Source organism: Thalassophryne amazonica, chromosome 12 (assembly GCF_902500255.1).
Source record: "Thalassophryne amazonica chromosome 12, fThaAma1.1, whole genome shotgun sequence".
In the NCBI taxonomy this organism is placed as follows: Eukaryota; Metazoa; Chordata; class Actinopteri; order Batrachoidiformes; family Batrachoididae; genus Thalassophryne; species Thalassophryne amazonica.
Window position 1 is genome coordinate 3,213,750 of NC_047114.1, and position 26,953 is coordinate 3,240,702.

The 26,953-nt window shown below is 44.0% G+C and overlaps 1 protein-coding gene across 1 annotated transcript in view; it reads right to left on the reverse strand.

Annotated features, from left to right (window-relative positions):
- Positions 1 to 303: 303 nt before the first annotated feature.
- The window catches only part of LOC117522001 (ATP-sensitive inward rectifier potassium channel 10), an 80,926-nt gene continuing 54,276 nt past the window's right edge, over positions 304 to 26,953 (reverse strand). Inside the window, 4 exon segments of the mRNA XM_034183367.1 lie at positions 304 to 813; positions 5,952 to 6,129; positions 9,801 to 9,934; positions 10,011 to 10,229. Of these exon segments, the coding sequence (XP_034039258.1) occupies positions 419 to 813; positions 5,952 to 6,129; positions 9,801 to 9,934; positions 10,011 to 10,229 (926 nt within the window). The 3' untranslated portion in view covers positions 304 to 418.

The window sequence follows — 26,953 nt, forward strand, 5'->3', positions numbered from 1 at the left end:
GTCACTTCTCTAACGTTCTCCAGGACACCACTTCTCCTGTTCTGATGTTAATTACAGTAATACATTACATTGCAATTGTGCCAACGTATGGGTTAGGGGTTGTTGTTGTTTTTTTTCCTATTTGTGCTCTGATTTTTAGTAAATTTTTGTCTGTATGAGTGATGACAGTTTGTTGAAAGTGAACTTTCTACACTCAGAAAATACCAGTCTTGTTACAGCTGCAGTTAGATAATGTGTTAGTCCAGCGTAAAATATGTTACATTAAAAAGTTAACCTGATGTCCATATCTTTCTGCATCACTGGTGCTACTTGGACCTAAATACATTTTTCACTATAATCAAGGTGCCTGTTTTGGGTTGAGACCCAACTTCACGTGCATGCTGTCGTCCTTGAAACACTTCCCCAAACCAGTCCGCTCTCACACATTACTGACGCGCACACTGAGGGGCGTGTCTCTAACCCGGTTACGGTCCTCAAATCTCTCCTTGTAACTTTGCTCCAAATGAATCTTTTCCTGGTCAGCCCCCTCCAGAACCATCCCAGCCCTGCCGCTCTGGTACCCATCCTGGGGGCTGGGTGGCTTGAAACTGGGCAAAGTCTTGGTTTTGGCCACTTTGTCAAAGTAGGCAAAATCCGCCACATATTTGCCTGATGGTGATAAAGAGACAACAGGCGGGAACTCGTAGCCCCAGAGGATCTCATCTGGCAGGTAGGAGGTGCGAACCTGGATGGTGGCAGAGGTGGGCTCCACTGTAGCGCTCATGATAATTAAAAGCTCAAAATCAGCCAGCTCTGGATCTGTCCAGCCGCCACCTGGTGGAAAGACAAAGAAGGACATATCAAAATTACAGACGGTTATTTTATAAAGAAGAGATAAAATTTTTCATTTGCTTTCATACATACATTGCTTTGGCCTCAAACCCTCCGACCACTAAGAGAACCTTATTGATTTGACTATGCCTTACGAAATTCCCCTTTTAAGGTGCTTTCTTTTAGTATAATGCTCATGTGTTGCATATCAAAAGGTTCAGAACAGCCTCAGCTTTCTGAAAGTGAGAATACCGTAATGTACAAATGTTTAGGCACATTTAATTCATCGTAAAAGCATTAAACATGATCAATACCTGATCAATATTCAGGCAGCACAGTGGATTAATGGTTAGCACGGTTGCCTCACAGCAAGAAGGTCATGGGATTGATTCCCACCTGTGGCCTTAAGAAAAGCTTGCACTGTGCATAATTTCTCCAATCACAGCCACATAAGCCTATAACTTATTCTGGGTTGTCTGGGTGTCTTGGTGGCTTTCCTCACTCTTCTACTTCTTGCACAGTCACTCGGTTTTTCAGAACTGTCCATGCAGATTTACCATAGAGTGCCATATTGTTTGTATTTCTTCATAATTGATGTAAATAAAGTCCAAAACATATTCAGTGGCAGCTTCACCATCAGAGAGTCTCATCCACAACCACCACAAAAGACTCCAATCTGTCAGTGATGTTAAAGGGGGCAACACACAGTATTAAGAACAGGGGGATGTAAACTTTTGATCAGGGTCATTTGGGTCGTTTCTCTTGTCATTTTGATTTAAAAAGAGGAAACACAGTTGTTTGCCAATAAATGGCTTCACCCAACCACTAACCATGAGTGAAAAAAGTTTTTGTGTTGTCATTCATATTCTCTGAAAAATGGTCAAAAAAAAAAACTAAACTTCTGCCAGGGTATGTAAACTTTTGAGCTCAACTGTAGATAATAAATAATAGATAGGTTTGTGTGATTCAAACTTTCTTCACACAAATGACAGCTGTGTTTGGGATGAAAGACGGAAACACAGCGGAGTTTTCCATCATGGAACATTCTCAGGCAGATTGTAGAACGCGATTAAAACGCAGCGCTCCATTCATTCATCGAAAACTTCAAGCATATTGTTGCAGTTGTCTTAAAAAGAAACACCAACTCAGCCATTTAGAAATGGTTAAAGGTTCGCTGTCAGCAGCTGAACCTGACCTCACCTCTCACTCTGAGGTCACGGGGTCGCTCAGCTCATCCTAGTCTCTCCCCAGAGGTTCTTTCAGCAGACACCTTCTGAATTTACTGAAAACCAAAGTATCCAATTCAGAGGGCCATCAGTCTTGGATTTGAAGGGCATCAGGTCCTCCTCAGCCTGGACTCCGGAGAGTCGCTCCTCGGTCGTGTTATAGACAAATATGCACTTAACACTGTGCCCCCCATGCCGACAGCAGAGCTGGGACTTCACGCTTACTTGTGAGAGATTTATGCACCACTGACCATGTGCACTGTGTCACGCTTGGCCCCAATTAGTTTCCATTCTACACTCAACAAAATATAAACGCAACACTTTTGGTTTTGCTCCCATTTTGTATGAGATGAACTCAATGATCTAAAACTTTTCCCACATACACAATATCACCATTCCCTCAAATATTGTTCACAAACCAGTCTAAATCTGTGATAGTGAGCACTTCTCCTTTGCTGAGATAATCCATCCCACCTCACAGGTGTGCCATATCAAGATGCTGATTAGACACCATGATTAGTGCACAGGTGTGCCTTAGACTGCCCACAATAAAAGGCCACTCTGAAAGGTGCAGTTTTTGTTTTATTGGGGGGGATACCAGTCAGTATCTGGTGTGACCACCATTTGCCTCATGCAGTGCAACACATCTCCATCGCATAGAGTTGATCAGGTGTCAATTGCGGCCTGTGGAATGTTGGTCCACTCCTCTTCAATGGCTGTGCGAAGTTGCTGGATATTGGCAGGAACTGGTACACGCTGTCGTATACGCCGGTCCAGAGCATCCCAAACATGCTCAATGGGTGACATGTCCGGTGAGTATGCCGGCCATGCAAGAACTGGGACATTTTCAGCTCCAAGAATTGTGTGCAGATCCTTGCAACATGGGGCCGTGCATTATCCTGCTGCAACATGAGGTGATGTTCTTGGATGTATGGCACAACAATGGGCCTCAGGATCTCGTCACGGTAATCTCTGTGCATTCAAAATGCCATCAATAAAATGCACCTGTGTTCTTCGTCCATAACAGACGCCTGCCCATACCATAACCCCACCGCCACCATGGGCCACTCGATCCACAACATTGACATCAGAAAACCGCTCACCCATCTGCCATCTGCCCTGAACAGTGTGAACCGGGATTCATCCATGAAGAGATCACCTCTCCAACGTGCCAAACGCCAGTGAATGTGAGCATTTGCCCACTCAAGTCGGTTACGACGACGAACTGGAGTCAGGTCGAGACCCCGATGAGGACGACGAGCATGCAGATGAGCTTCCCTGAGACGGTTTCTGACAGTTTGTGCAGAAATTCTTTGGTTATGCAAACCGATTGTTTCAGCAGCTGCCCGAGTGGCTGGTCTCAGACGATCTTGGAGGTGAACATGCTGGATGTGGAGGTCCTGGGCTGGTGTGGTTACACGTGGTCTGCGGTTGTGAGGCTGGTTGGATGTACTGCCAAATTCTCTGAAACGCCTTTGGAGACGGCTTATGGTAGAGAAATGAACATTCAATACACGAGCAACAGCTCTGGTTGACATTCCTGCTGTCAGCATGCCAATTGCACGCTCCCTCAAATCTTGCGACATCTGTGGCATTGTGCTGTGTGATAAAACTGCACCTTTCAGAGTGGCCTTTTATTGTGGGCAGTCTAAGGCACACCTGTGCACTAATCATGGTGTCTAATCAGCATCTTGATATGGCACACCTGTGAGGTGGGATGGATTATCTCAGCAAAGGAGAAGTGCTCACTATCACAGATTTAGACTGGTTTGTGAACAATATTTGAGGGAAATGGTGATATTGTGTATGTGGAAAAAGTTTTAGATCTTTGAGTTCATCTCATACAAATGGGAGAAAAACCAAAAGTGTTGTGTTTATATTTTTGTTGAGTGTAGTTTTGTTTTTATTCTGATGATTCATTTGTTCATACTTAGTTTGTTCCTGGCCATAGTTGTATTGTATTCCGTCCTCTGTTTTCTGATTTATCTTTGTTCTCAGTTTTTGCCTCGTCTTATTTGATTGCCCTGCACCAGCTTAAGTATCTTCATCTCTCACTGTGACACTTTCTGCTCTGTGTTTTCATCCACTCCCACTCTTGCACCTGCTCATGTGTCTTTGTCTCTTTCATCACTCCACTCTGTGTTTAACTTCCATCACTATCTTGCACTGTGCACAATCTTTGTCTTCCCCAGTCACACCCCTTTTATTTTGCTATTTATAATCTTCCCCCTCTACAAACTCTAACCATAACCACAGCATTAGTGTCTACCCTCCGCTAACCCTAACTATAACCCCTCTCAGATCCCCACCTTCACCCCAAATTTCATGCCCCCGTCATGAAATTAATTTGTGCCCCGTCACAAACGTATAGATTAATGTAGTTTTCATAACCCAGGCCCGTGAACTGCTGTGAGACTGGGTTGTTTTCCATGTAGAAATTGTGGAGCGCTGTGGAGGTTGTGACGGTCAGCCCTTTTTCCATGAACACTGCCATCTAGTGGGCTTAGAGCAGAACACCAGCTATTTAATGAGGCATGTTTTTCCATTTTTACATCCTTTGAAGAATGTCACACAAGGTTTGTCTGGAGATATTTTATGATGTGTCATTTAAATGCTGTAAAGGTGGTTTGTTACTGTGTGTTGTCATTTTTGTCAGTTTTTCAGTTTAGTTCAATTTTCACTTTTCATTACAAGTGAAAAGTGCACTACAAAGTTCACACATGGAATGAAGGTTTAAAAATGTAAATCTAAAATTAAATCCAATATTATGGATTATTACTATGTTGTTATCAAAATAGCAGAATGTAATTTTTTTTAATTGTTTTGTTGCATAAACGTCTATGCCTTACAACGACAAGCCTTTGTCAGTGGGGGGCACTGCAGTCCTCTCAGGAACCATACGTCATCCAGCTATCGTGGCAGTCCCTTGGAGGTGAGGAAGACTGTTTCTTGATCAATTCCCGGACGGGATGGGGGACGTGGAGTGATTAAACAGGTTCAGTGCTGACGCTCACTGCGGGAAGCTTCTGCCGGTAAGGATCTTGCTCTCTCTCCTTCCTCTTTCTCTTGTGTTGTTCAGCCACATGTTTTTAAAGACTTCCACTCCTGTGTGGATCATTGCTCGCCAGCTGACTTCCAGTCAATGGAGGAGCTCTTCAGGAGGTCCAGGAGTGACATGATGGTGATTTTCTTCTTGGCTCTCAGCCAGCTCAGGTTGAAAACCTTTCCATTAATTCTGTACATGATATCCTTTAATGGTGGCACCCAGCCCTGCTTCACACCTGATTGAACATTGAAGGCTTTAGATTTTGGTGCCATTTGGTACCAGAACTGTCACAGACATGTCACTGTGTGGACACCTCAGGATCTTGATGGATAGCCTGTTTTGCTCAAGATCTTCTACAGAAGTGGATGTGACAAGCTGTCAAAGGCCTTTGTCAAGTCATCCATATCTACAGAGTATCTCTGCTTATTGTAATTAAATTATCACCAGTTAAGCCTCATTTATCCTCAGATGTTAAATGTAGATGACAGAATCTTCTGTCTGCATTCTGCAAAAAATTCATCCATATTTGCATTCATTTCCTGAAAGCTTACAGATACAGATGAACTGGAGCAGTGGCACCAGAAGATGTGAAGCCGTGTAGCCAAAGTTCAAGCAAAGTACAACACAAGCCAGTGTGTGTAGGTCTGGAGTCGGTCTCCAGGCACAGCTCCAGACTGTTTATAAAATGTCTGTGATTAGCATCGGTTAAATGAGATTTAAAGTCATTAAGTCCAGTCCTTTAAAGTCGTTAGCTTTATTAAGTCCCGTCAGCTTCGCCTAGTCAGCTCCAGTACTACAGCGGTAACGTAGATCCATTTCCAATCACCACAGCAGACCTTCAAAACAGTCGTTGCTTAAACTCCCGTCACCTTTGTCGGCCCAGGCTCGCAGGGGGCTGCTGTCATCAATGATGTGGTAGAAGGTGAGCGGCAGGATCAGGAAGGGGCTCTCGCTGGACGTGTCCACTTGGAAAGACACATTCTGCTGGTCCAAACGAACCGTCTCCCCTTCTTTGGTGAGCGACATCTGGAGCAACTTTCCAGTCACCTGGAAGGAACAACGTCAACCACACGGTCATTGTTCTGGTCAAGTTTCTTTCTTTACTTTTTTCTTTTTTCTCAAAAGGATCTAAGCAGGCAGTGGCGGCCATCGGACATAGACTTTGGAAATAAATAAAACTGACAAATAAGCTCATTTCAAGCTCGATGTGACTCCAGAAACACCTGCTCCAAACTGCCAACATGCATTTGATGATAAGACTGTTTCTTGTAACAATCCCAGACATGTCCAGCAGGTGGCACACAGGCAGGTCATATTATAGCAGCAAAACAAACTTTATTATTATCGGCTGTGTCCCAGCTGAGGGGCTGCATCCTTCTCAGGACACATCCTATGAAGACCAAGCCTTCCGAGTTCCGAGGCTGAACAAAGTGCTCTGAAGTTAATCAGTCTCGCGGTTGCATCACTGGCTTTTTTCGACCCCAGTAACACTGCGCTAACACCGCATTACTTGAGCAATGAGGGAAGGCTTCAGAAGACTGCTAACGCCTTTGGGATGTCGCGACAGGCTCTGTCCATCATTGTCACACAAACATGCAAAACGACCACCTTCCACCTGCGTCCAAAAAGCTCTATTTAACGGGGCCTGAGGCTGAGGATCTGGTTTTGGGTTCTGTAGGGGTCCTGGTGTGCCACAGTGATGGCACCCACATCGAAATCAAGAAGCCACCTACCAATGTCTTCTTTGATTTTTGTGCGACCGTTACAGCGCCACACACAGGTCGTGTGCAGCTATAGCTTGAAACAGTGCCGTGTTTACAGGACCCTTTTTGAAAACAACAAAGAAAAAGATTGTGTCAGGAAAGTTCCATTTCCTTGTGGACAATTCAACTGAAACTTTATTTGTAGAGCACATTTAAAATGTCAGATCCCGCTTTTTAGATACACGGCACACGCTCACCCTCCGATGAGTGTGTTTGTGTAAAAACCAACTCTCCGTCTCTGGGGTCCGACCTTCGTGTCTCCACGGGTATTACCCGGCAGGGCTGCACAAAGGCTGTTCAAGCTGCTGGCGAGGAGATTCATCTAGCTGCTCACTGCCTCCATCCGGACGTCCACCCCACTGAAGCTGATCTCGCACCCCGGTCGAATAGCCTTCTCAGGAACCAGGATACGAACCGGCCACGCCCGTTAACGGCAGCTCTCCTCTTATGGATCAGGGCTCTTGGAATGTTGCTAGATTTTAAATTTAGTGACTCGTACAGCGAGTCCCCAGGATGTGTTATTTTCATTAGAAAACCAGACTAACCTTTTAGAGCCTTTTGATGTTGTACACCCAATAAACTTTAACTTTTACACCTTAAGAAGCATCAATAATCCAATGTCCGAGCCTTAGCACTTTAACTGCATGCTTGGAAATTTATTGCAGGTTTTGCAAGTGCTGATAACATAATCAAAATAGGTTATATGGTGATAATTTCACAACAGTAATTCAAGTATAATTAGAATAATGATTGGCAGAGATTTTTTTTTTTTTAATTCTGACTGATCTTACTTTGACTGGGACTGGATTGATTTCTCAACAAATTTTCCTAGGAGTGAGGGAAGGAGGTTTTTGAGGTTAGGGTCCCCAGCTCGATGAACTTGATTTCCTCTTAATCAGCTATTAGTCGTTAGCTGACCACGATCCTTGTGTGATATTATAATCCTTCAGGAAGTTAATCCACATAAGAATTTATTCCATCTTCAATCAACCAAAAGTTGATCTAATCCATTCTGGTATGCTGTGATGTTTCTTGAGAGAGAAATCGTTGAACATTCCCCACTCAGACTTAAGGCCAGTGGTTATTCTCCATTGTTCTGCTACTCCGTGACTGGATGGCCTGAGTGGGAGTTTAAATCTCTCTCAAATGATCTTTTATGGCTCCAGTCCTCTCACTCCACGATTCCAATTGCTGCTCACAAGATGGTCAAGTATTGTGATCTCCTCGTAGCAGGGGAGTAGTGGCAACAGCACCTCTCCCTGGAAGAATAACCCTGTTTTCTGGTGTTTCAACAGGTTATATATGTTCTTGACTCCAGTCGTCCTCAGATGATCTTGGTTACCATGGGGACGCTGTTGACTCAAAACCTCCTCCCTTCTGCTTTACTGGAAATCCCCGCAGCCCCTACCAGTAACTTATTTCTCAAGTTCCTCTTTTCTGTTAACACTTCAGCTTTTCTGAGAATTCATTCTTTTAAATCATTTCTTTAGAATCACATCAATCATATTCAATCATTTCATTACAACTCTCTTTTACATAAAAACAATTCATATGATCATATACATTCTCATTCCTTATTATTCATTTCATTTTTACCAACATCTTAATCATTTGATCAGTTGTTTAACATCAGCTTTTCTTGCCCACTTGCAACATCTTCTTCACTTCCTCTTTTTCTCTGACTCTGCACTCTTTATGAAAAACAACTCATATAATCATTCATTTCACTTATTCGTAACATACTTTTTCTAATCAACTCTTAATTTTAACACATTAATACTTCATTTGATCATACTTGTCATGTTAGAATCATTCTTAGACATATTCCCTCGTCTTCACCACCGAGTTCATTCCGTGGGCCTCCCCATTTGCAATGGAAAAGTCCGGTATGACCTCACTTATTCCTGGAAGGTACCAAACACTGTGCAGTTTCATCCAACAGCATGTATATTAATTCCATGGCTCGTATTATATTCCAAGATGAAAACAAGCTGAAAGCAAGCTTAAAGTCATCTTTCCTGACAAAAACTACCAGAGTTGACCAAAGTGCTGTAGACATTCAAACAAGATCATTAATAAAACACAGCAATACAATAAATACTAATACTAAAATACATAACACAGTGCTATAAAACAAATAAAATTAAATTAAATTTAAAAAAATTGTCAAAAGTCCACTTAAGCTTGGTTAAAAGCCGGAGAGAAGAGGTGAGTCTTTAAGGAAGATTTAAAAACCTCGATCGATCCTGCAGAGCAGATGTACCAGAGCAGGTTATTCCAGAGCCTATAGGGGGCGCTGCCACAAAGGCTCTGTCACCTTTAGTTTTTAGCCTCATTTTTGGGTGACCAGTAGCAGTTGATTTGCACATCTCAGTGCTCTGGCAGGGGTGTAGACACGGAGGAGCTCAGACAACTACTGGGGGGAGCAGGCCATTAAGAGCTTTAAAAACAAACAATAACATTTTTAAATTAATTCTAAAAGCAAGTGGAAGCCGGTGCAGCGAGGCTCGTACCGGAGATATGTGGTCCCGCTCGTGTTTACCAGTAAGGAGATGGGCAGCTGCATTTTGTACCAGCTGCAGGCGGTGCAGGAGTGAGTGGTCCAGGCCAAAATACAGGGTTACAGGAATCCAGACGTGAGTTAATAAAAGCATGGATAGTCTCCAAATCTTTATGTGGCAGGAATCCTTTTACTTTAGATAAAATCCATAAATGGAAAAACTAGTTTTCACAACCAAACTAACTTGGTGATCAAGTTTCAGCCCATCATCAAATATGACAAGACCTTAAAAGGATGCAGCCCTGAAACTGAGACAGAGCCATTGGGGCTGACTATCCTTTCACTCAGTCTACTTTACAGGCTACATGCCTAGGCCTTTCCAATGCCTAGGGAGACATGAAATCAGGAGGTTGCTCTTAATGATACAGATGTTTTTGGTCCCTGTGGACATTTACCTGACACCCGAGCAGCATGCTCTTGCGCATGTTGGCCACCCTGATCATGAGGCAGGGTCGGTCCTCGTGGGTCGACACCACAGCGTGTTGACTGAACTTTACCGTCTCACCTCGCTTTTTAGGTCGCCGCCACCCTGAACGCGGAAAAGTCGAGCAGTTTTCAGATGTACATCGTTGAAGTTGATCTCTGGTGTGTTGGCTCATGTCAGCAGTGGTACCTTGCCAGAAAGGTCCCAGTAATGAAGATCTCCATCAGCATCGTGATGACCAGCTGGGCGATGAGGAGCACGATGGCAGCCGGACATTCCTCGGTGATACAGCGGAAGCCGTAGCCGATTGTCGTCTGGGACTCCAGAGAGAACAGGAAAGCCCCCGTTAGCGTCTGCATCTGCATCACGCACGGAGTGTGGTTGGACGGAGGGTCAAACTCTGGAGAAAGATGCATAAAAAAAGTTTGTGTTGTTCTATGTTTTTGTTCACATTGTGTTATCATGTTTGGGTTTTTGGGGGCGGGGGGGGTCCTCTATATGTATAGATCAGTAGTTAGTTTATTAAATAGTTTATTAAATGTAAGTTACAAAACACTAATAAGTAAGATACAATCAAAGAGGTTAATAAATGAGAACGAGCGTCTGCAGTCGCACTGAGCCGTGTCTCGGCGAGGAGGCGCGGTCGCCATTTTAATTACGGGCAACTTAGTGAGCAGCACGCACAGACGCTCAATTAGTCTCGTCGAGACTAATTGTAATTAATGTCCTGACATGGACATTAACTCTCACTTATGTCCAGTTGATATTTTCTCCTGATAGACTGATGTCTAGTTAAAATACTTGTCGTTAGTGATTAAAATTGTTCAACAAGACCCACAATTTTTTTAAATTTGCACCTTAAAATACCTGAGCTGCTACTCGGAGATTAACATGACCCGCACTGTGCCGCTCAGTCACACCCACACACAGAGACGTGCACACACACCACCGACTTCATGAATGAAACTCAGTCAATTAGGGAATAACCCTGTTGTGTCTGATGATTTGCAGACATTCATGCTGGCTATACGGTCACAAATTGACCTTTACCAGCGATGCGTTAGCTAAAATGGATATTTGCGACTGTATAACAACATGAACACCCGCAAATCATCGGACACAACAGGGTTATTCCCATTCTAACCAATTCCATTGTTTATTTTTCTGTAGGTAATTCGGTGGGCGAGGCTTACCGTGAGGCAGCATTGCTCCAATAGCGGTCAGGGGCGCAGAGTAATCCATCAAATGTGAAAATCCATCAAATCCATCAATGAGAAAGGTAATTCTGTATCAGAATCCGCATCAATACTTCATATGGTAGCTTAAATTCACCCATTTCGGTGGCAGTGGCAGTACGCAACTTTCTCTTGCTCTGCTAACAGCGCTAATAGCGCTAACAGCTAACAACACTAACAGCTAGCAGCACATGGCCGGTGTTCTGTCAAATTGTGCTTCTCATCACATAAATCAACAGTTCTGCGTCCCAACAATATTGCGCACACCTATCAACAGGAATGACATCTTGTCAGAACACCGGTCAGGGTGTGGAGTAATACATCCAAATGTGAAACGGTTGAATATTTTGCCACCATTACCCCAATATTATAAGGTCTAAAATCTCACACGATTAACCAATCAGATTTGCGGAAAAAATGTAATTGGATTAGAAAAAAGGATAATTGTATAAAATGTATTGTTTTAGGAGCCACACTGCACTGAACACAGCAGCAGCTGCAGGATGTCTGAGCTCAGCAGCAGCACCTGGAACTAATATTTGGGATCTTGTGGACGGCCTTCAATTACTTTGGCATACCAAATCAGATCACAGAGTTGGTCAAGAGCTACTTTCAGGATCTCCAGTTCTGTGTAACATCTGAGAACGGTACCACTGCTTGGCAGAATCTGGAGGAAGGCGTCATGGCAGGCTGTACAATTTCTCCTCTGGCATTTGTTATGGCAATGGAGCTGATCATACGGGCATCTCGTTGGGTAGTGGGAGGAGAGAGGACCAACAGGTGGGAGGGTGTATAGAAGAGGAAACTCAGATGGAGCGACCTCTGGGGCATGAAAGCTAATAGGCTGAGCTTTATCATCCGAGCTACATATGATGTGCTGCCCTCTCCCACAAATCTGCAGCTATGACTTGGAAAGGATCCATCTTGCCCCCTGTGCACAACCCCTGCGACACTCAGGCACATTCTGGTTGGCTGTAGGACCAGCCTCACTCAGGGCAGATACACATGGAGACACAACCAGGTCCTCAGATTTCTAGCCGATAAAATCGAGTGCAAAAGGGTATCCATCAACGCCCACCTGTCAACAACCAGGATGTGAGCCGACAACCACTATCGTTTGTCCGAGAGGGGGACAAACCAAGAGTTAGGTCCTCAACCCCGATTTGACCCCAATGAGTGGCAGCCAAGGACTGGCAAGGTGCGAGTCGATCTAGATCAGAAGCTCATTTTCCCCCTGGAGATCGCAACAACCACTCTGTGACCAGATCTTGTCCTCTGGTCTAATATCTGCCGGCTCGCCTACATCATAGAACTCACGGTTCCTTGGGAGGATGCTATCGAAGAAGCGTACGAGCATAAGAAGCTGCGCTACTCCAACTTAGCAGCCGAGGCAGAGGACAGAGGATGGAAAAATAAGGGTGCGCCCGGTGGGAAGTGGGGTGTAGGGGCTTCGTAGCTAGAACAACTGTAAAGCTCCTTAAGGAGCTCGGAATCAGAGGCCAGAAGCACAGACAAGCCATCAAGGAGGCTGGCCAACGCTGCAGAGAGGACGAGTCATTGGCTGTGGCTGAAAAGGAGTGACCCCATCTGGGCTGCTAAGGCATATATGTAACAGCGGGGACACACACCCGGGTCTTAATCAACCTGTGGTGGGCCTGCCTAAGCAGAGGGTGTCTTGTGATCAATGGCCAAAACACCCTGTGACGCTTGGGCACACAACTGATGATGTGGTTCCCGCTGGAAAAGCCTTATAGCAGCCATTCACCAAGAAGTCCTGAGTAAAAGCAGTGCAAGAACCAGGGATTATAACATCTAGTCCTTATAATGAATCTTGGGAATGTGTGGGTGTCATAGGAAGTTTAATACTTTCCTGACATGATTTTAATGTTATTAATTTTACTGCTCCATCTTCTTCTTCTTTGTCTTTCGGCTGTTCTGTTAGGGGTCGCCACAGCAGATCATCTGTCTCCATCTGTCCCTGTCCTCTGCATCTTTCTCTCGCACACCACCCCTGCATGTCCTCCCTCAGCACATCCATGAACCTCCCTCTTTGGTCTCCCTCTTCTCCTCCTGCCTGGTGGCTCCCATCCTCAGCATCCTTCTCCTATATACCCTGGGTCCCTCCTCTGCACATGTCAAACCATCTCAATCTCATCATCGCCTCTCTGACTTTGTCTCCAACCGGCCCACCTGAGCTGTTTAATTTTATTATTTCCTTTATATAGCACCAAATCACAACAGAGTTGCCTCAAGGCACTTCACACACAGTAAGGTCTAACCTTACCAACCCCAGAGCAACAGTGGTAAGGAAAAACTCCCTCGAGGAAGAAACCTCAAGCAGACCAGACTCAAAGGGGTGACCCTCTGCTTGGGCCATGCTACAAACATAAATTACAGAAATAATTCACAGAACAATTCACGGATGAATATACAAGAATTGCTGTTGGTGCACAGGACAGGATGATCACCAACACAAACACAACTCCCATTTCTGGATGGAGCTGCACCTTAAACAGAGAAAAAACAGAATCAGGCATCAGAAAGGCAAAAAATACTGTATAATTTGCCAGCATTAATCAACAAGAAAAACAGAAGAAATACTAAGGTGATCGCCGGCCACTAGCCCTAAACTTCACTAAAAGACCCAGAATTTAGGTGAAGTTGAGGCCGCAGCCCACTTCAATTACTAATAACATGAATTAAAAGAGTAAAAAGCGTAAAACAAAACTGCACCAGTATGCTAGCCATATGAAAGGGAAAATAAGTGCGTCTTAATCCTGGACTTGAAGTCTCCACAGAATCTGATTGTTTTATTGACGCAGGGAGATCATTCCACAGAACAGGGGCACGATAAGATAAGCTCTGACCCACAGACTTCTTATTCACCTTAGGGACACAAAGTAGTCCTGCACCATGAGAACGTGAAGCCCGGGCCGGTACGTAAGGTTTAATTAGGTCAGCTAGGTAGGAGGTGCCAGTCCATGCATAATTTTATAGGTTAGTAGCAGAACCTTAAATCTGATGGTAAGCTTAAAAGCTGTCCCTCTGATATGTTCATTCCTAATCTTGTCCATTCTTGTTACTCCCAAAGAGAATCTCAACATCTTCAGCTCTGCCACCTCCAGCTCTGCCTCCTGTCTTTTTGTTAGTCCCACCGTCTCTAAGCCGTCCAACATAGCTGGTCTCAATACTGTCTTGTAAACTTTTCCCTTCACTCTTGCTGATATTTAAGTTTCATTACAGTAGAAGTCTTTCGGAAAGCGCTGCAACTAGGTTTAAGGATATGATTCCTTATTTGTTATGTTCTCCAATGCCATATACCACACAGTGCAGAGTAGGCTACCTAAACTCTGTGAGTGAGATAGATTATCAATCAATCAATCAATTTTATTTATATAGCGCCAAATCACAACAAACAGTTGCCCCAAGGCGCTTTATATTGTAAGGCAAGGCCATACAATAATTATGTAAAACCCCAACGGTCAAAACGACGTTTTGACCGTTGGGGTTTTTCTGGTTTTTCTGTAATGGTGATTTGGCGCTATATAAATAAAATTGATTTGATTTGATTTGATATTCTTCGGTCGCAAATCACTCCTGCCACCTTTCTCCACCCACTCCACCCTGCCTGCCCTCTCTTCTTCACCTCTTTACCACACTCTCCATTACTTTGAACAGTTGACACAAAATATTTAACTCATCTACTTTCACCACTTCTACTCCTTGTAACTGCACTGTTCCACTGGCTCCCTCCCATTCACACACATGTACTCAGTCTTGCTTCTACTGACTTTCATTCCCTTCTCTCCAAAGCATATCTCCACCTCTCCAGACTAGACTCAACTTGCTCTCTTCTTCTCACTACAGATCACAATGTCATCTGCAAACATCATAGTCCATGGGGACTCCTGTCCTGATCTCATCCATCAACCTGTCCATAACCACTGCAAACAAGAAAGGACTCAGAGCTGATCCTTGGTGTAATCCCCCTCCACCTTGAATGAGTCTGTCATTCCGAATGGTGCATTTCACCGCTGTCACACTATTCTTGTACATGTCCTGCACTACCTAATATACTTCTCTGCCATTCCAGACTTCCTCATACAATACCACAGCTCTTCTCTGGGCACCCTGTCATAAGCTTTTTCTAAGTCCACAAACACACAATGTAACTCTTCTGGCCTTCTTTGTACTTCTCCAACAGTATTCTTAGAGCAAACATTGCATCCATAGTGCTCTTTCCTTTTCTCGCATGAAACCATATTGCCTGCTCACAGATCTTCATCTGTTTTCTAAGCCTAGCTTCTATTACTCTTTCCCCATAACTTCATGCTGTGGCTGATCAACTTTATGCCTCTATAGTTACTGCAGCTCTTGATTGATTGATTGATTGTTGCTTGAAAATAGGAACCGGCACACTTCATCTCCACTCCTCAGGCATCCTCTCACTTTCCAAGATTTATTAAACAATCGAAACTCTACTGCCATCTCTCCTAGACATTTCCATGCCTCCATTGGAATGTCATCTGGACCAACTGCCTTTCCACTCTTCATCCTCTTCATAGCAGCCCTCACTTCTTCCTTACTAATCTCTTGTACTTCCTGATTTGCTCTGACCACATCATCCAGCCTTTTCTCTCGCTCATTTTCTTTATTCATCAGCTCTTCAAATATTCCCTCCACCTTCTCAGCACACACTCCTCACTTGTCAGCACATTACCATGTGCATCTTTTACCACCCTAACCTGCTGCACATCCTTTCCAGCTCTGTCCCTTTGTCTGGCCAATCGGTACAAGTCCTTTTCTCCTTCCTTACTATTCAACTTCTTGTACAGCTCGCAATATGCCTTTTCCTTCGCTTTTGCCACTTCTCTTTTCGCCTTACACCGCATCTCCTTGTACTCCCGTCTACTTTCTTCATCTCTACGACTATCCCAAAACTTTTTCGCCAACCTCTTATGCTTTCCTGGACCTCTTCATTCCACCACCAAGTCTCCTTGTCTTCCTTCCACTGTCCAGATGTCATACCCAGTACTGTCCTAGCTGTCTCCCTCACCACATCTGCAGTACTTTTCCAGTTGTCCAAAATTGCTTCCCCTCCAAACAGTACTTCTCTCACCTGCTTGCTAAATTTCACGTCTTCCTCCCTCAGCTTCCACCATCTGATCCTTTGTTGAGCTTTCACTCTCTTCTTCTTCTTCTTTACCTCTAAATTCATCCTACAAACAACCATCCTATGCTGTCTAACGACACTCACTCCTGCCACCACCTTACAGTCTCTGATTTCTTTTAGCTTGCACCTCCTATAAAGAATGTAGTCCACCTGTGTGCACCTTCCTCCACTCTTATATGTTACCCTGTGCTCCTCCCTTTTCTTAAAGTAGGTATTCACCACAGCCATTTCCATCCTTTTTGCAAAATTAACTACCATCTGTCCTTCCCCATTCCTATCCTTGATACCATATCTACCCATTACTTCCTCATCACCTCTGTTCCCTTCACCAACATGCCCATTGAAGTCCGCTCCTATCACCACTCTTTCATGCTTGGGTTCACTCTCCACCACCTCATCTAACACACTCCAGAAATCTTCTTTCTGCTTCATCTCACAACGTACCTGTGGGGCATATGCACTGATGATATTCATCATCACCCCTTCAATTTCCAACTTCACATTCATCACCCTGTCATGCCATTTCTCTTCTTGTCATCACCATGGTGCAACAACTTGTACCCACCGCCGATGCTCCTGCTCTTACTTCCCTTCCACTTGGTCTCTTACACACACAATATGTCTACCTTTCTCCTCTCCATCATATCAGCCAGCTCTCTGCCTTTACCAGTCATACTACCAACATTCAAAGTCCCTACTCTCATTTACACCCTTCTAGTTTTCTTCTTCTCCCGCTGTTTGTGGAAACGTTCTCCTCCTCTTCTTCGTCGTCTTTGCCCAGCAGTAGCCCAGTTTCCACCGGCACCCTGTTGGTGCAACAGCACTGGTGGCGGACGTTGTTAACCCGGGCCGCGACCGATCCGGTATGGAAATTCAATTCTTAGTCTGCATAGTTGGGTTGGCTTGTTTTACGCTGGATGCCCTTCCTGACGCAATCCTCCTCATTTATCCGGGCTTGGGACCGGCACTCAGAATGTACTGGCTGCACACCCCATGTGGCTGAGTTTACTGGCTCCATATCATATCAAAATGGCATTTTAATACGTATTTTGTGAGCATTTTTCTGAGTGTGTTCAGTCACAAATCCCCATTGAAAATCCATTAACATCCGGGAACTTGGTCAATATTTTGCCTGGTTAGGAGACGTCATGTCGCTGTCCATGAAGGGACGTTGGCGTTTAGTGGGCAGCACTGGGAGTGGGACTCTAGTTCTCATTATTAACCTCTTTGGATACAATACAACTGTGACTTCTTAAAGCTGCAGTGTGCAGGATTTAGTGTCATCTAGTGGTGAGGTTGCAGATTGTGTTATATTGTCACCAGTCATGGTTTCCTTTCTTTCCCTTCATGTTTTCACTTCTTTCGTGACAAAGACTCACACTCCCAGACCTTTTCCTGTTACAGACTTTATGTGTGAGAATCCATTTCACAAAAATGACGGTTCGTATCTTTGTTAGCCTGCACTAGCAACTAGGAGACAGTGGAAACACACAAAAGCGGGAGGTGATGGTCTAGTTTGGGGGAGGTGATGGTCTAGTTTGGGGGAGGTGATGGTCTAGTTTGGGGGAGGTAATTGTCTAGTTTGGGGGAGGTGATGGACTAGTTTGGGGGAGGTGATGGTCTAGTTTGGGGGAGGTAATTGTCTAGTTTGGGGGAGGTGATGGTCTACTTTGGGGGAGGTGATGGTCTACTTTGGGGGAGGTGATGGTCTAGTTTGGGGGAGGTGATGGTCTAGTTTGGGGGAGGTAATTGTCTAGTTTGGGGGAGGTGATGGTCTACTTTGGGGGAGGTGATGGTCTACTTTGGGGGAGGTGATGGTCTAGTTTGGGGGAGGTGATGGTCTACTTTGGGGGAGGTGATGGTCTACTTTGGGGGAGGTAATTGTCTAGTTTGGGGGAGGTGATGGTCTACTTTGGGGGAGGTGATGGACTAGTTTGGGGGAGGTGATGGTCTAGTTTGGGGGAGGTAATTGTCTAGTTTGGGGGAGGTGATGGTCTACTTTGGGGGAGGTGATGGTCTACTTTGGGGGAGGTGATGGTCTAGTTTGGGGGAGGTGATGTCTACTTTGGGGGAGGTGATGGTCTACTTTGGGGAAGGTAATTGTCTAGTTTGGGGGAGGTGATGGTCTACTTTGGGGGAGGTAATTGTCTACTTTGGGGGAGGTGATGGTCTACTTTGGGGGAGGTGATGGTCTAGTTTGGGGGAGGTGATGTCTACTTTGGGGAAGGTGATGGTCTACTTTGGGGAAGGTAATTGTCTAGTTTGGGGGAGGTGATGGTCTACTTTGGGGGAGGTAATTGTCTACTTTGGGGGAGGTGATGGTCTACTTTGGGGGAGGTAATTGTCTACTTTGGGGGAGGTGATGGTCTACTTTGGGGGAGGTGATGGTCTAGTTTGGGGGAGGTGATGGTCTAGTGGTTAAAGGCCATTTTCAAAAGACACTGGTACATTTTGATATGTGATCCTGAGCTCTCTACAATTACAATTTAGACCCCTCCCCTTTTTGTTAGTAGGAAGGGTAGGAATCTTAGAGACTACTTTGTTCGTGCCAGTGTTACCCCCAAAGTCACATCTATTCAGACTTTACTGGCACCTATTCCCAGTGGAAATTACCGGTGTGGGAATTGTGCACAATGTAATAATACTTAAAAAACTACATTTTTCCAACACCCACACAGCGGTAAAAAAATATCCATTCAGAATGTAATAACTTGCGCATCCACACATGTGATCTACCTGTTACGCTGTCCTTGTGGTTTAGCATATGTGGGCAAGACTATAAGACAATTAAAACAAAGAATAAGTGAACACAAAAGCTCAATCCACAGAAATGACAGGGATTATCCAGTAACCGTTCATTTCAATGATGCACATCACAATGTAAGTATTCTTTGTTTTTGTTGCATTGAACAGGTCCCCCCTCCCTTTAGAGGGGGAGACCATGATAAATGTTTGAAAAAAAAAAGAGACTGGATTGAAACATTACAAACTTTGGCACCTAAGGGACTTAATGATGAACTGATTCTAAACATTTTTCTATTATAGTCCTATAGTACATGCTCCATTTCCTCTGCCTAAGTTTATTTATAGGTTTGCTCACACTGAGGCAGGTCTCTTCCTGTGTGTACGTGTGTGTTTGACATATACTCAACAAAAATATAAACGCAACACTTTTGGTTTTGCTCCCATTTTGTATGAGATGAACTCAAAGATCTAAAACTTTTTCCACAAACACAATATCACCATTTACCTCAAATATTGTTCACAAACCAGTCTAAATCTGTGATAGTGAGCACTTCTCCTTTGCTGAGATAATCCATCCCACCTCACAGGTGTGCCATATCAAGATGCTGATTAGACACCATGATTAGTGCACAGGTGTGCCTTAGACTGCCCACAATAAAAGGCCACTCTGAAAGGTGCAGTTTTGTTTTATTGGGGGGGGATACCAGTCAGTATCTGGTGTGACCACCATTTGCCTCATGCAGTGCAACACATCTCCTTCGCATAGAGTTGATCAGGTTGTCAGTTGTGGCCTGTGGAATGTTGGTCCACTCCTCTTCAATGGCTGTGTAAAGTTGCTGGATATTGGCAGGAACTGGTACACGCTGTCGTATACGCCGGTCCAGAGCATCCCAAACATGCTCAATGGGTGACATGTCCGGTGAGTATGCCGGCCATGCAAGAACTGGGACATTTTCAGCTTCCAAGAATTGTGTACAGATCCTTGCAACATGGGGCCGTGCATTATCCTGCTGCAACATGAGGTGATGTTCTTGGATGTATGACACAACAATGGGCCTCAGGATCTCGTCACGGTATCTCTGTGCATTCAAAATGCCATCAATAAAATGCACCTGTGTTCTTCGTCCATAACAGACGCCTGCCCATACCATAATCCCACCGCCACCATGGGCCACTCGATCCACAACATTGACATCAGAAAACCGCTCACCCACACGACGCCACACACGCTGTCTGCCATCTGCCCTGAACAGTGTGAACCGGGATTCATCCGTGAAGAGAACACCTCTCCAACGTGCCAAACGCCAGCGAATGTGAGCATTTGCCCACTCAAGTCGGTTACGACGACGAACTGGAGTCAGGTCGAGACCCCGATGAGGACGACGAGCATGCAGATGAGCTTCCCTGAGACGGTTTCTGACAGTTTGTGCAGAAATTCTTTGGTTATGCAAACCGATTGTTTCAGCAGCTGTCCGAGTGGCTGGTCTCAGACGATCTTGGAGGTGAACATGCTGGATGTGGAGGTCCTGGGCTGGTGTGGTTACACGTGGTCTGCGGTTGTGAGGCTGGTTGGATGTACTGCCAAATTCTCTGAAACGCCTTTGGAGACGGCTTATGGTAGAGAAATGAACATTCAATACACGAGCAACAGCTCTGGTTGACATTCCTGCTGTCAGCATGCCAATTACACGCTCCCTCAAATCTTGCGACATCTGTGGCATTGTGCTGTGTGATAAAACTGCACCTTTCAGAGTGGCCTTTTATTGTGGGCAGTCTAAGGCACACCTGTGCACTAATCATGGTGTCTAATCAGCATCTTGATATGGCACACCTGTGAGGTGGGATGGATTATCTCAGCAAAGGAGAAGTGCTCACTATCACAGATTTAGACTGGTTTGTGAACAATATTTGAGGGAAATGGTGATATTGTGTATGTGGAAAAAGTTTTAGATCTTTGAGTTCATCTCATACAAAATGGGAGCAAAACCAAAAGTGTTGCGTTTATATTTTTGTTGAGTGTATATATATGTGTGTGTGTGTGTGTGTGTGTGTGTACATGTGTGTATGTATATGTATATATATATGTTTATATATGTGTGTGTATGTATATTGAGCTGTCTTATATATCCATGTCGTTTATGTATATAATACTCTTCACTGTGGTATATAGGTATATATCTATTTTGTATACATTATTGTATTAAGCATGAGTTTTATGGATATGGATGTGTATATTGTGAAAGGGTTTTTTATAGGTTTTTTTTTTCTATGACAACATCCTGTGATGTAACAGCCACACCCTATTTAAGATGGCTTTTCATTCATAGAAATTATTTGCCTGATGATGGCCACTGGCCGAAAGGTTGCTTGATTAAATTGACCTTTGTGTTGCAAGTGAGGCAGTGTGCGACTTTTTTTGTTTTTGTTGTTGTTTGTTGTTCAGCAGCCTATGTGCCCTCTCTTATGCACCTGTTGCCAAGGGATGTGCGACATGATTTCCTTCTTAATAAATGAAAGACTCAAATTATGTCTTAAAATGTCACATTTGTGTTTAGCATCACATTTCATGATTTTGTTCCATATTGACCTGTATTTGCTCACCGATGTGTTTTATTTGCACAAATAGACTATTTTAAAATGTCAAGTGGCGAATGGCTTTTTTTTTTCTTTTTTTTTTACAAAAGGATCTTTTCAAAAAGTATTTATACCAAATTTGGTGTTTGTATCATCAGCTGGATGATTTTTAAACTTATCTACTGCACAAACACAAACTGTGCTTTTGGTCGTCGTTGTATCTGTTATCTTGCACCCCCCACCCCCACCCCCCGGATTTGTCACCTCGGCACTTTCAGGGGTTGTTGACCCCGCATTGGGAACCACCTGCTGTCATTTTCTTTCCACTCGACCCCACAGTTCCACCTTCATCTGATGGTTTTTCTTCTCACACTTGTTCTTCCTCTTTCCACCGTGTAAGGGTGAGTGTAGATGAGCGACCTCCTACACACAGCTGCGTGTCACGTCGTGTATTTTTGGTGCCTTATATATCTGACGTGCACACGCACACAATGTCTGTGCACAACAACACACTTGCATGTCCAAACCTGTAGGTTTGTTGCCGTGCAGAATTTAAGCCTATCTGCTTTCATAATATGTAGGACTGCTTTTTTGCATTTGCGCAATATCTCTAAAATTAGAAAGGTCTTGTCTCAGAGTGATGCTGAAAAACTAATTCATGCATTTATTTCCTCTAGGCTGGACTATTGTAATTCATTATTATCAGGTTGTCCTAAAAGTTCCCTGAAAAGCCTTCAGTTAATTCAAAATGCTGCAGCTAGAGTACTGACGGGGACTAGAAGGAGAGAGCATATCTCACCCATATTGGCCTCTCTTCATTGACTTCCTGTTAATTCTAGAATAGAATTTAAAATTCTTCTTCTTACTTATAAGGTTTTGAATAATCAGGTCCCATCTTATCTTAGGGACCTCATAGTACCATATCACCCCAATAGAGCGCTTCGCTCTCAGACTGCAGGCTTACTTGTAGTTCCTAGGGTTTGTAAGAGTAGAATGGGAGGCAGAGCCTTCAGCTTTCAGGCTCCTCTCCTGTGGAACCAGCTCCCAATTCAGATCAGGGAGACAGACACCCTCTCTACTTTTAAGATTAGGCTTAAAACTTTCCTTTTTGCTAAAGCTTATAGTTAGGGCTGGATCAGGTGACCCTGAACCATCCCTTAGTTATGCTGCTATAGACGTAGACTGCTGGGGGGTTCCCATGATGCACTGTTTCTTTCTCTTTTTGCTCTGTATGCACCACTCTGCATTTAATCATTAGTGATTGATCTCTGCTCCCCTCCACAGCATGTCTTTTTCCTGGTTCTCTCCCTCAGCCCCAACCAGTCCCAGCAGAAGACTGCCCCTCCCTGAGCCTGGTTCTGCTGGAGGTTTCTTCCTGTTAAAAGGGAGTTTTTCCTTCCCACTGTAGCCAAGTGCTTGCTCACAGGGGGTCGTTTTGACCGTTGGGGTTTTTCTGTAATTATTGTATGGCTTTGCCTTACAATATAAAGCGCCTTGGGGCAACTGTTTGTTGTGATTTGGCGCTATATAAATAAAATTGATTTGATTTGATTTGATTTTCACATGAGATTCCTTGGAGCTCGGTGTCACCGAGGTCGTGTCCGTGTGCCGTGACTCACAGTCACAAGTCAGTTCAGCAAAGTGTCACAAGTTATGTCAACATGTTCAAACATATGATGATGTTTGTTTGTGCCTCGACTCCTCGAGGTTCTCGAGGATCTTTGACCAGTTTCCACCAAACCACCCTTACCAAAAACTACTACTGATAAGTATATAAAAAGTAAACTGGAAGTATACTTGAAACATACTTGCATATACTACTTTTTGGTAAGGGCAGGGCTGCTCATGAAGGTCAACCACAGAGGGTTTATTTTGGTGAATTTGTGAGAGAGGCCAAGCTTTAATTGGCACTCAGAATTCCACCTCACCTGCCACACGTGCTACCAGTCAAAACACGGGACACACAAATTTAGTTTTTTGTTTTTTTTTTCCCACTATGAATGACACTAAACTTGGGGCATTGGAGGTCAACTCCAGAACTAGTCCTCAAAGGGTCCATTTCTGCCAATTTGAGTCCAGAATTGTCCAGTTAAGGTCAAATTTACCAAATTTGTTATTCATTACGGTCAATGTTATTGGGGTAAAAGGTAAAAAACTGTGATTATTTTCCCCCACTCCGATTTACACCAACCTCGGCACACATATGGAGGTGGGTTTCAAATTGGCCCTGGCAAAATTAAATTTTCTAAAGGTCAGTCATTTGAGTCAAGGTGTAAGGCATGCCCACTGCCGTACTCATCCCAGAGCCTCTGTCCAATTTCTAATTGATTTCTAAATTTCATACTTGACATGTAATTAAGATTAGGCTTAAAACTTTCCTTTTTGCTAAAGCTTATAGTTAGGGCTGGATCAGGTGACCCTGAACCATCCCTTAGTTATGCTGCTATAGACTTAGACTGCTGGGGGGTTCCCATGATGCACTGAGTGTTTCTTTCTCTTACCAGTAGACCAGTAGATTGGCTCTACTGGTGGTTGGCTCTCACTGCGGTATTGTATCACTTCCTGTTCCGGAGCACAGCGGTGTTTTTCTGTATCTGTTAGCTGTTTAATCTGCGCAGTTAGATTGATCTAGTTATCTAGATTACGATTTGTTTCCCAGTGTAATCTTCACGTGCCTTAACTAAAGCACTCCTTCTGCTGAATCACCTCTAAATTATTTACACATTATTCACTTTGCGTGTTTTTAGGAATCCGCTAGCTTAGCGTAGCGTAGCTACTAGCTCTTAGCCGATTTAGCATGGCGGCTTCTCCTGTCTCTCCCACACTTTTCTGCTCTGGGTGTGAAATGTTTAGTTATTCCTCGGCCTCCTTTAGCAGTAACGGTACTTGTAATAAGTGTAGCTTATTCGTAGCTTTGGAGGCCAGGCTGGGCGAATTGGAGACTCGGCTCCGCACCGTGGAAAATTCTACAGCTAGCCAGGCCCCTATAGTCGGTGCGGACCAAGGTAGCTTAGCCGCCGTTAGTTACCCCCTGGCAGATCCCGAGCAGCCGGGAAAGCAGGCTGACTGGGTGACTGTGAGGAGGAAGCGTAGCCCTAAACAGAAGCCCCGTGTACACCACCAACCCGTTCACATCTCTATCCGTTTTTCCCCACTCGGCGACACACCCGCCGAGGATCAAACTCTGGTTATTGGCGACTCTGTTTTGCGAAATGTGAAGGTAGCGACACCAGCAGCCATAGTCAATTGTCTTCCGGGGGCCAGAGCAGGCGACATTGAAGGAAATTTGAAACTGCTGGCTAAGGCTAAGCGTAAATTTGGTAAGATTGTAATTCACGTTGGCAGTAATGACACCCGGTTACGCCAATCGGAGGTCACTAAAATTAACATTAAATCGGTGTGTAACTTTGCAAAAACAATGTCGGACTCTGTAGTTTTCTCTGGGCCCCTCCCCAATCAGACCAGGAGTGACATGTTTAGCCGCATGTTCTCCTTGAATTGCTGGCTGTCTGAGTGGTGTCCAAAAAATGAGGTGGGCTTCATAGATAATTGGCAAAGCTTCTGGGGAAAACCTGGTCTTGTTAGGAGAGACGGCATCCATCCCACTTTGGATGGAGCAGCTCTCATTTCTAGAACTGGCCAATTTTCTTAATCCTCCAAACCGTGACTATCCAGGGTTGGGACCAGGAAGCAGAGTTGTAGTCTTACACACCTCTCTGCAGCTTCTCTCCCCCTCCCATCCCTCATTACCCCATCCCCGTAGAGACGGTGCCTGCTCCCAGACTACCAATAACCAGCAAAAATCTATTTAAGCATAAAAATTCAAAAAGAAAAAATAATATAGCACCTTCAACTGCACCACAGACTAAAACAGTTAAATGTGGTCTATTAACATTAGGTCTCTCTCTTCTAAGTCCCTGTGGTAAATGATATAATAATTGATCAACATATTGATTTATTCTGCCTTACAGAAACCTGGTTACGCAGGATGAATATGTTAGTTAAATGAGTCAACACCCCCGAGTCACACTAACTGTCAGAATGCTCGTAGCACGGGCCGGGCGGAGGATTAGCAGCAATCTTCCATTCCAGCTTATTAATTAATCAAAAACCCAGACAGAGCTTTAATTCATTTGAAAGCTTGACTCTTAGTCTTGTCCATCCAAATTGGAAGTCCCAAAAACCAGTTTTATTTGTTATTATCTATCGTCCACCTGGTCGTTACTGTGAGTTTCTCTGTGAATTTTCAGACCTTTTGTCTGACTTAGTGCTTAGCTCAGATAAGATAATTATAGTGGGCGATTTTAACATCCACACAGATGCTGAGAATGACAGCCTCAACACTGCATTTAATCTATATTAGACTCTATTGGCTTTGCTCAAAAGTAATGAGTCCACCCACCACTTTAATCATATCTTAGATCTTGTTCTGACTTATGGTATGGAAATAGAAGACTTAACAGTATTCCCTGAAAACTCCCTTCTGTCTGATCATTTCTTAATAACATTTACAATTACTCTGATGGGCTACCCAGCAGTGGGGAATAAGTTTCATTACACTAGAAGTCTTTCAGAAAGCGCTGTAACTAGGTTTAAGGATACGATTCCTTCTTTATGTTCTCTAATGCCATATACCAACACAGTGCAGAGTAGCTACCTAAAGGGAGATAGAGTATCTCGTCAATAGTTTTACATCCTCATTGAAGACAACTTTTGGATGCTGTAGCTCCTCTGAAAAAGGAGAGCCTTAAATCAGAAGTGTCTGACTCCGTGGTATAACTCACAACTCGTAGCTTAAAGCAGATAACCCGTAAGTTGGAGAGGAAATGGCGTCTCACTAATTTAGAAGATCTTCACTTAGCCTGAAAAAGAGTCTGTTGCTCTATAAAAAAGCCCTCCGTAAAGCTAGGACATCTTTCTACTCATCACTAATTGAAGAAAAATAAGAACAACCCAGGTTTCTTTTCAGCACTGTAGCCAGGCTGACAAAGAGTCAGAGCTCTATTGAGCTGAGTATTCCATTAACTTTAACTAGTAATGACTTCATGACTTTCTTTGCTAACAAAATTTTAACTATTTGAGAAAAAATTACTCATAACCATCCCAAAGACGTATCGTTATCTTTGGCTGCTTTCAGTGATGCCGGTATTTGGTTAGACTCTTTCTCTCCGATTGTTCTGTCTGAGTTATTTTCATTAGTTACTTCATCCAAACCATCAACATGTTTATAGACCCCATTCCTACCAGGCTGCTCAAGGAAGCCCTACCATTATTTAATGCTTTGATCTTAAATATGATCAATCTATCTTTGTTAGTTGGCTATGTACCACAGGCTTTTAAGGTGGCAGTAATTAAACCATTACTTAAAAAGCCATCACTTGACCCAGCTATCTTAGC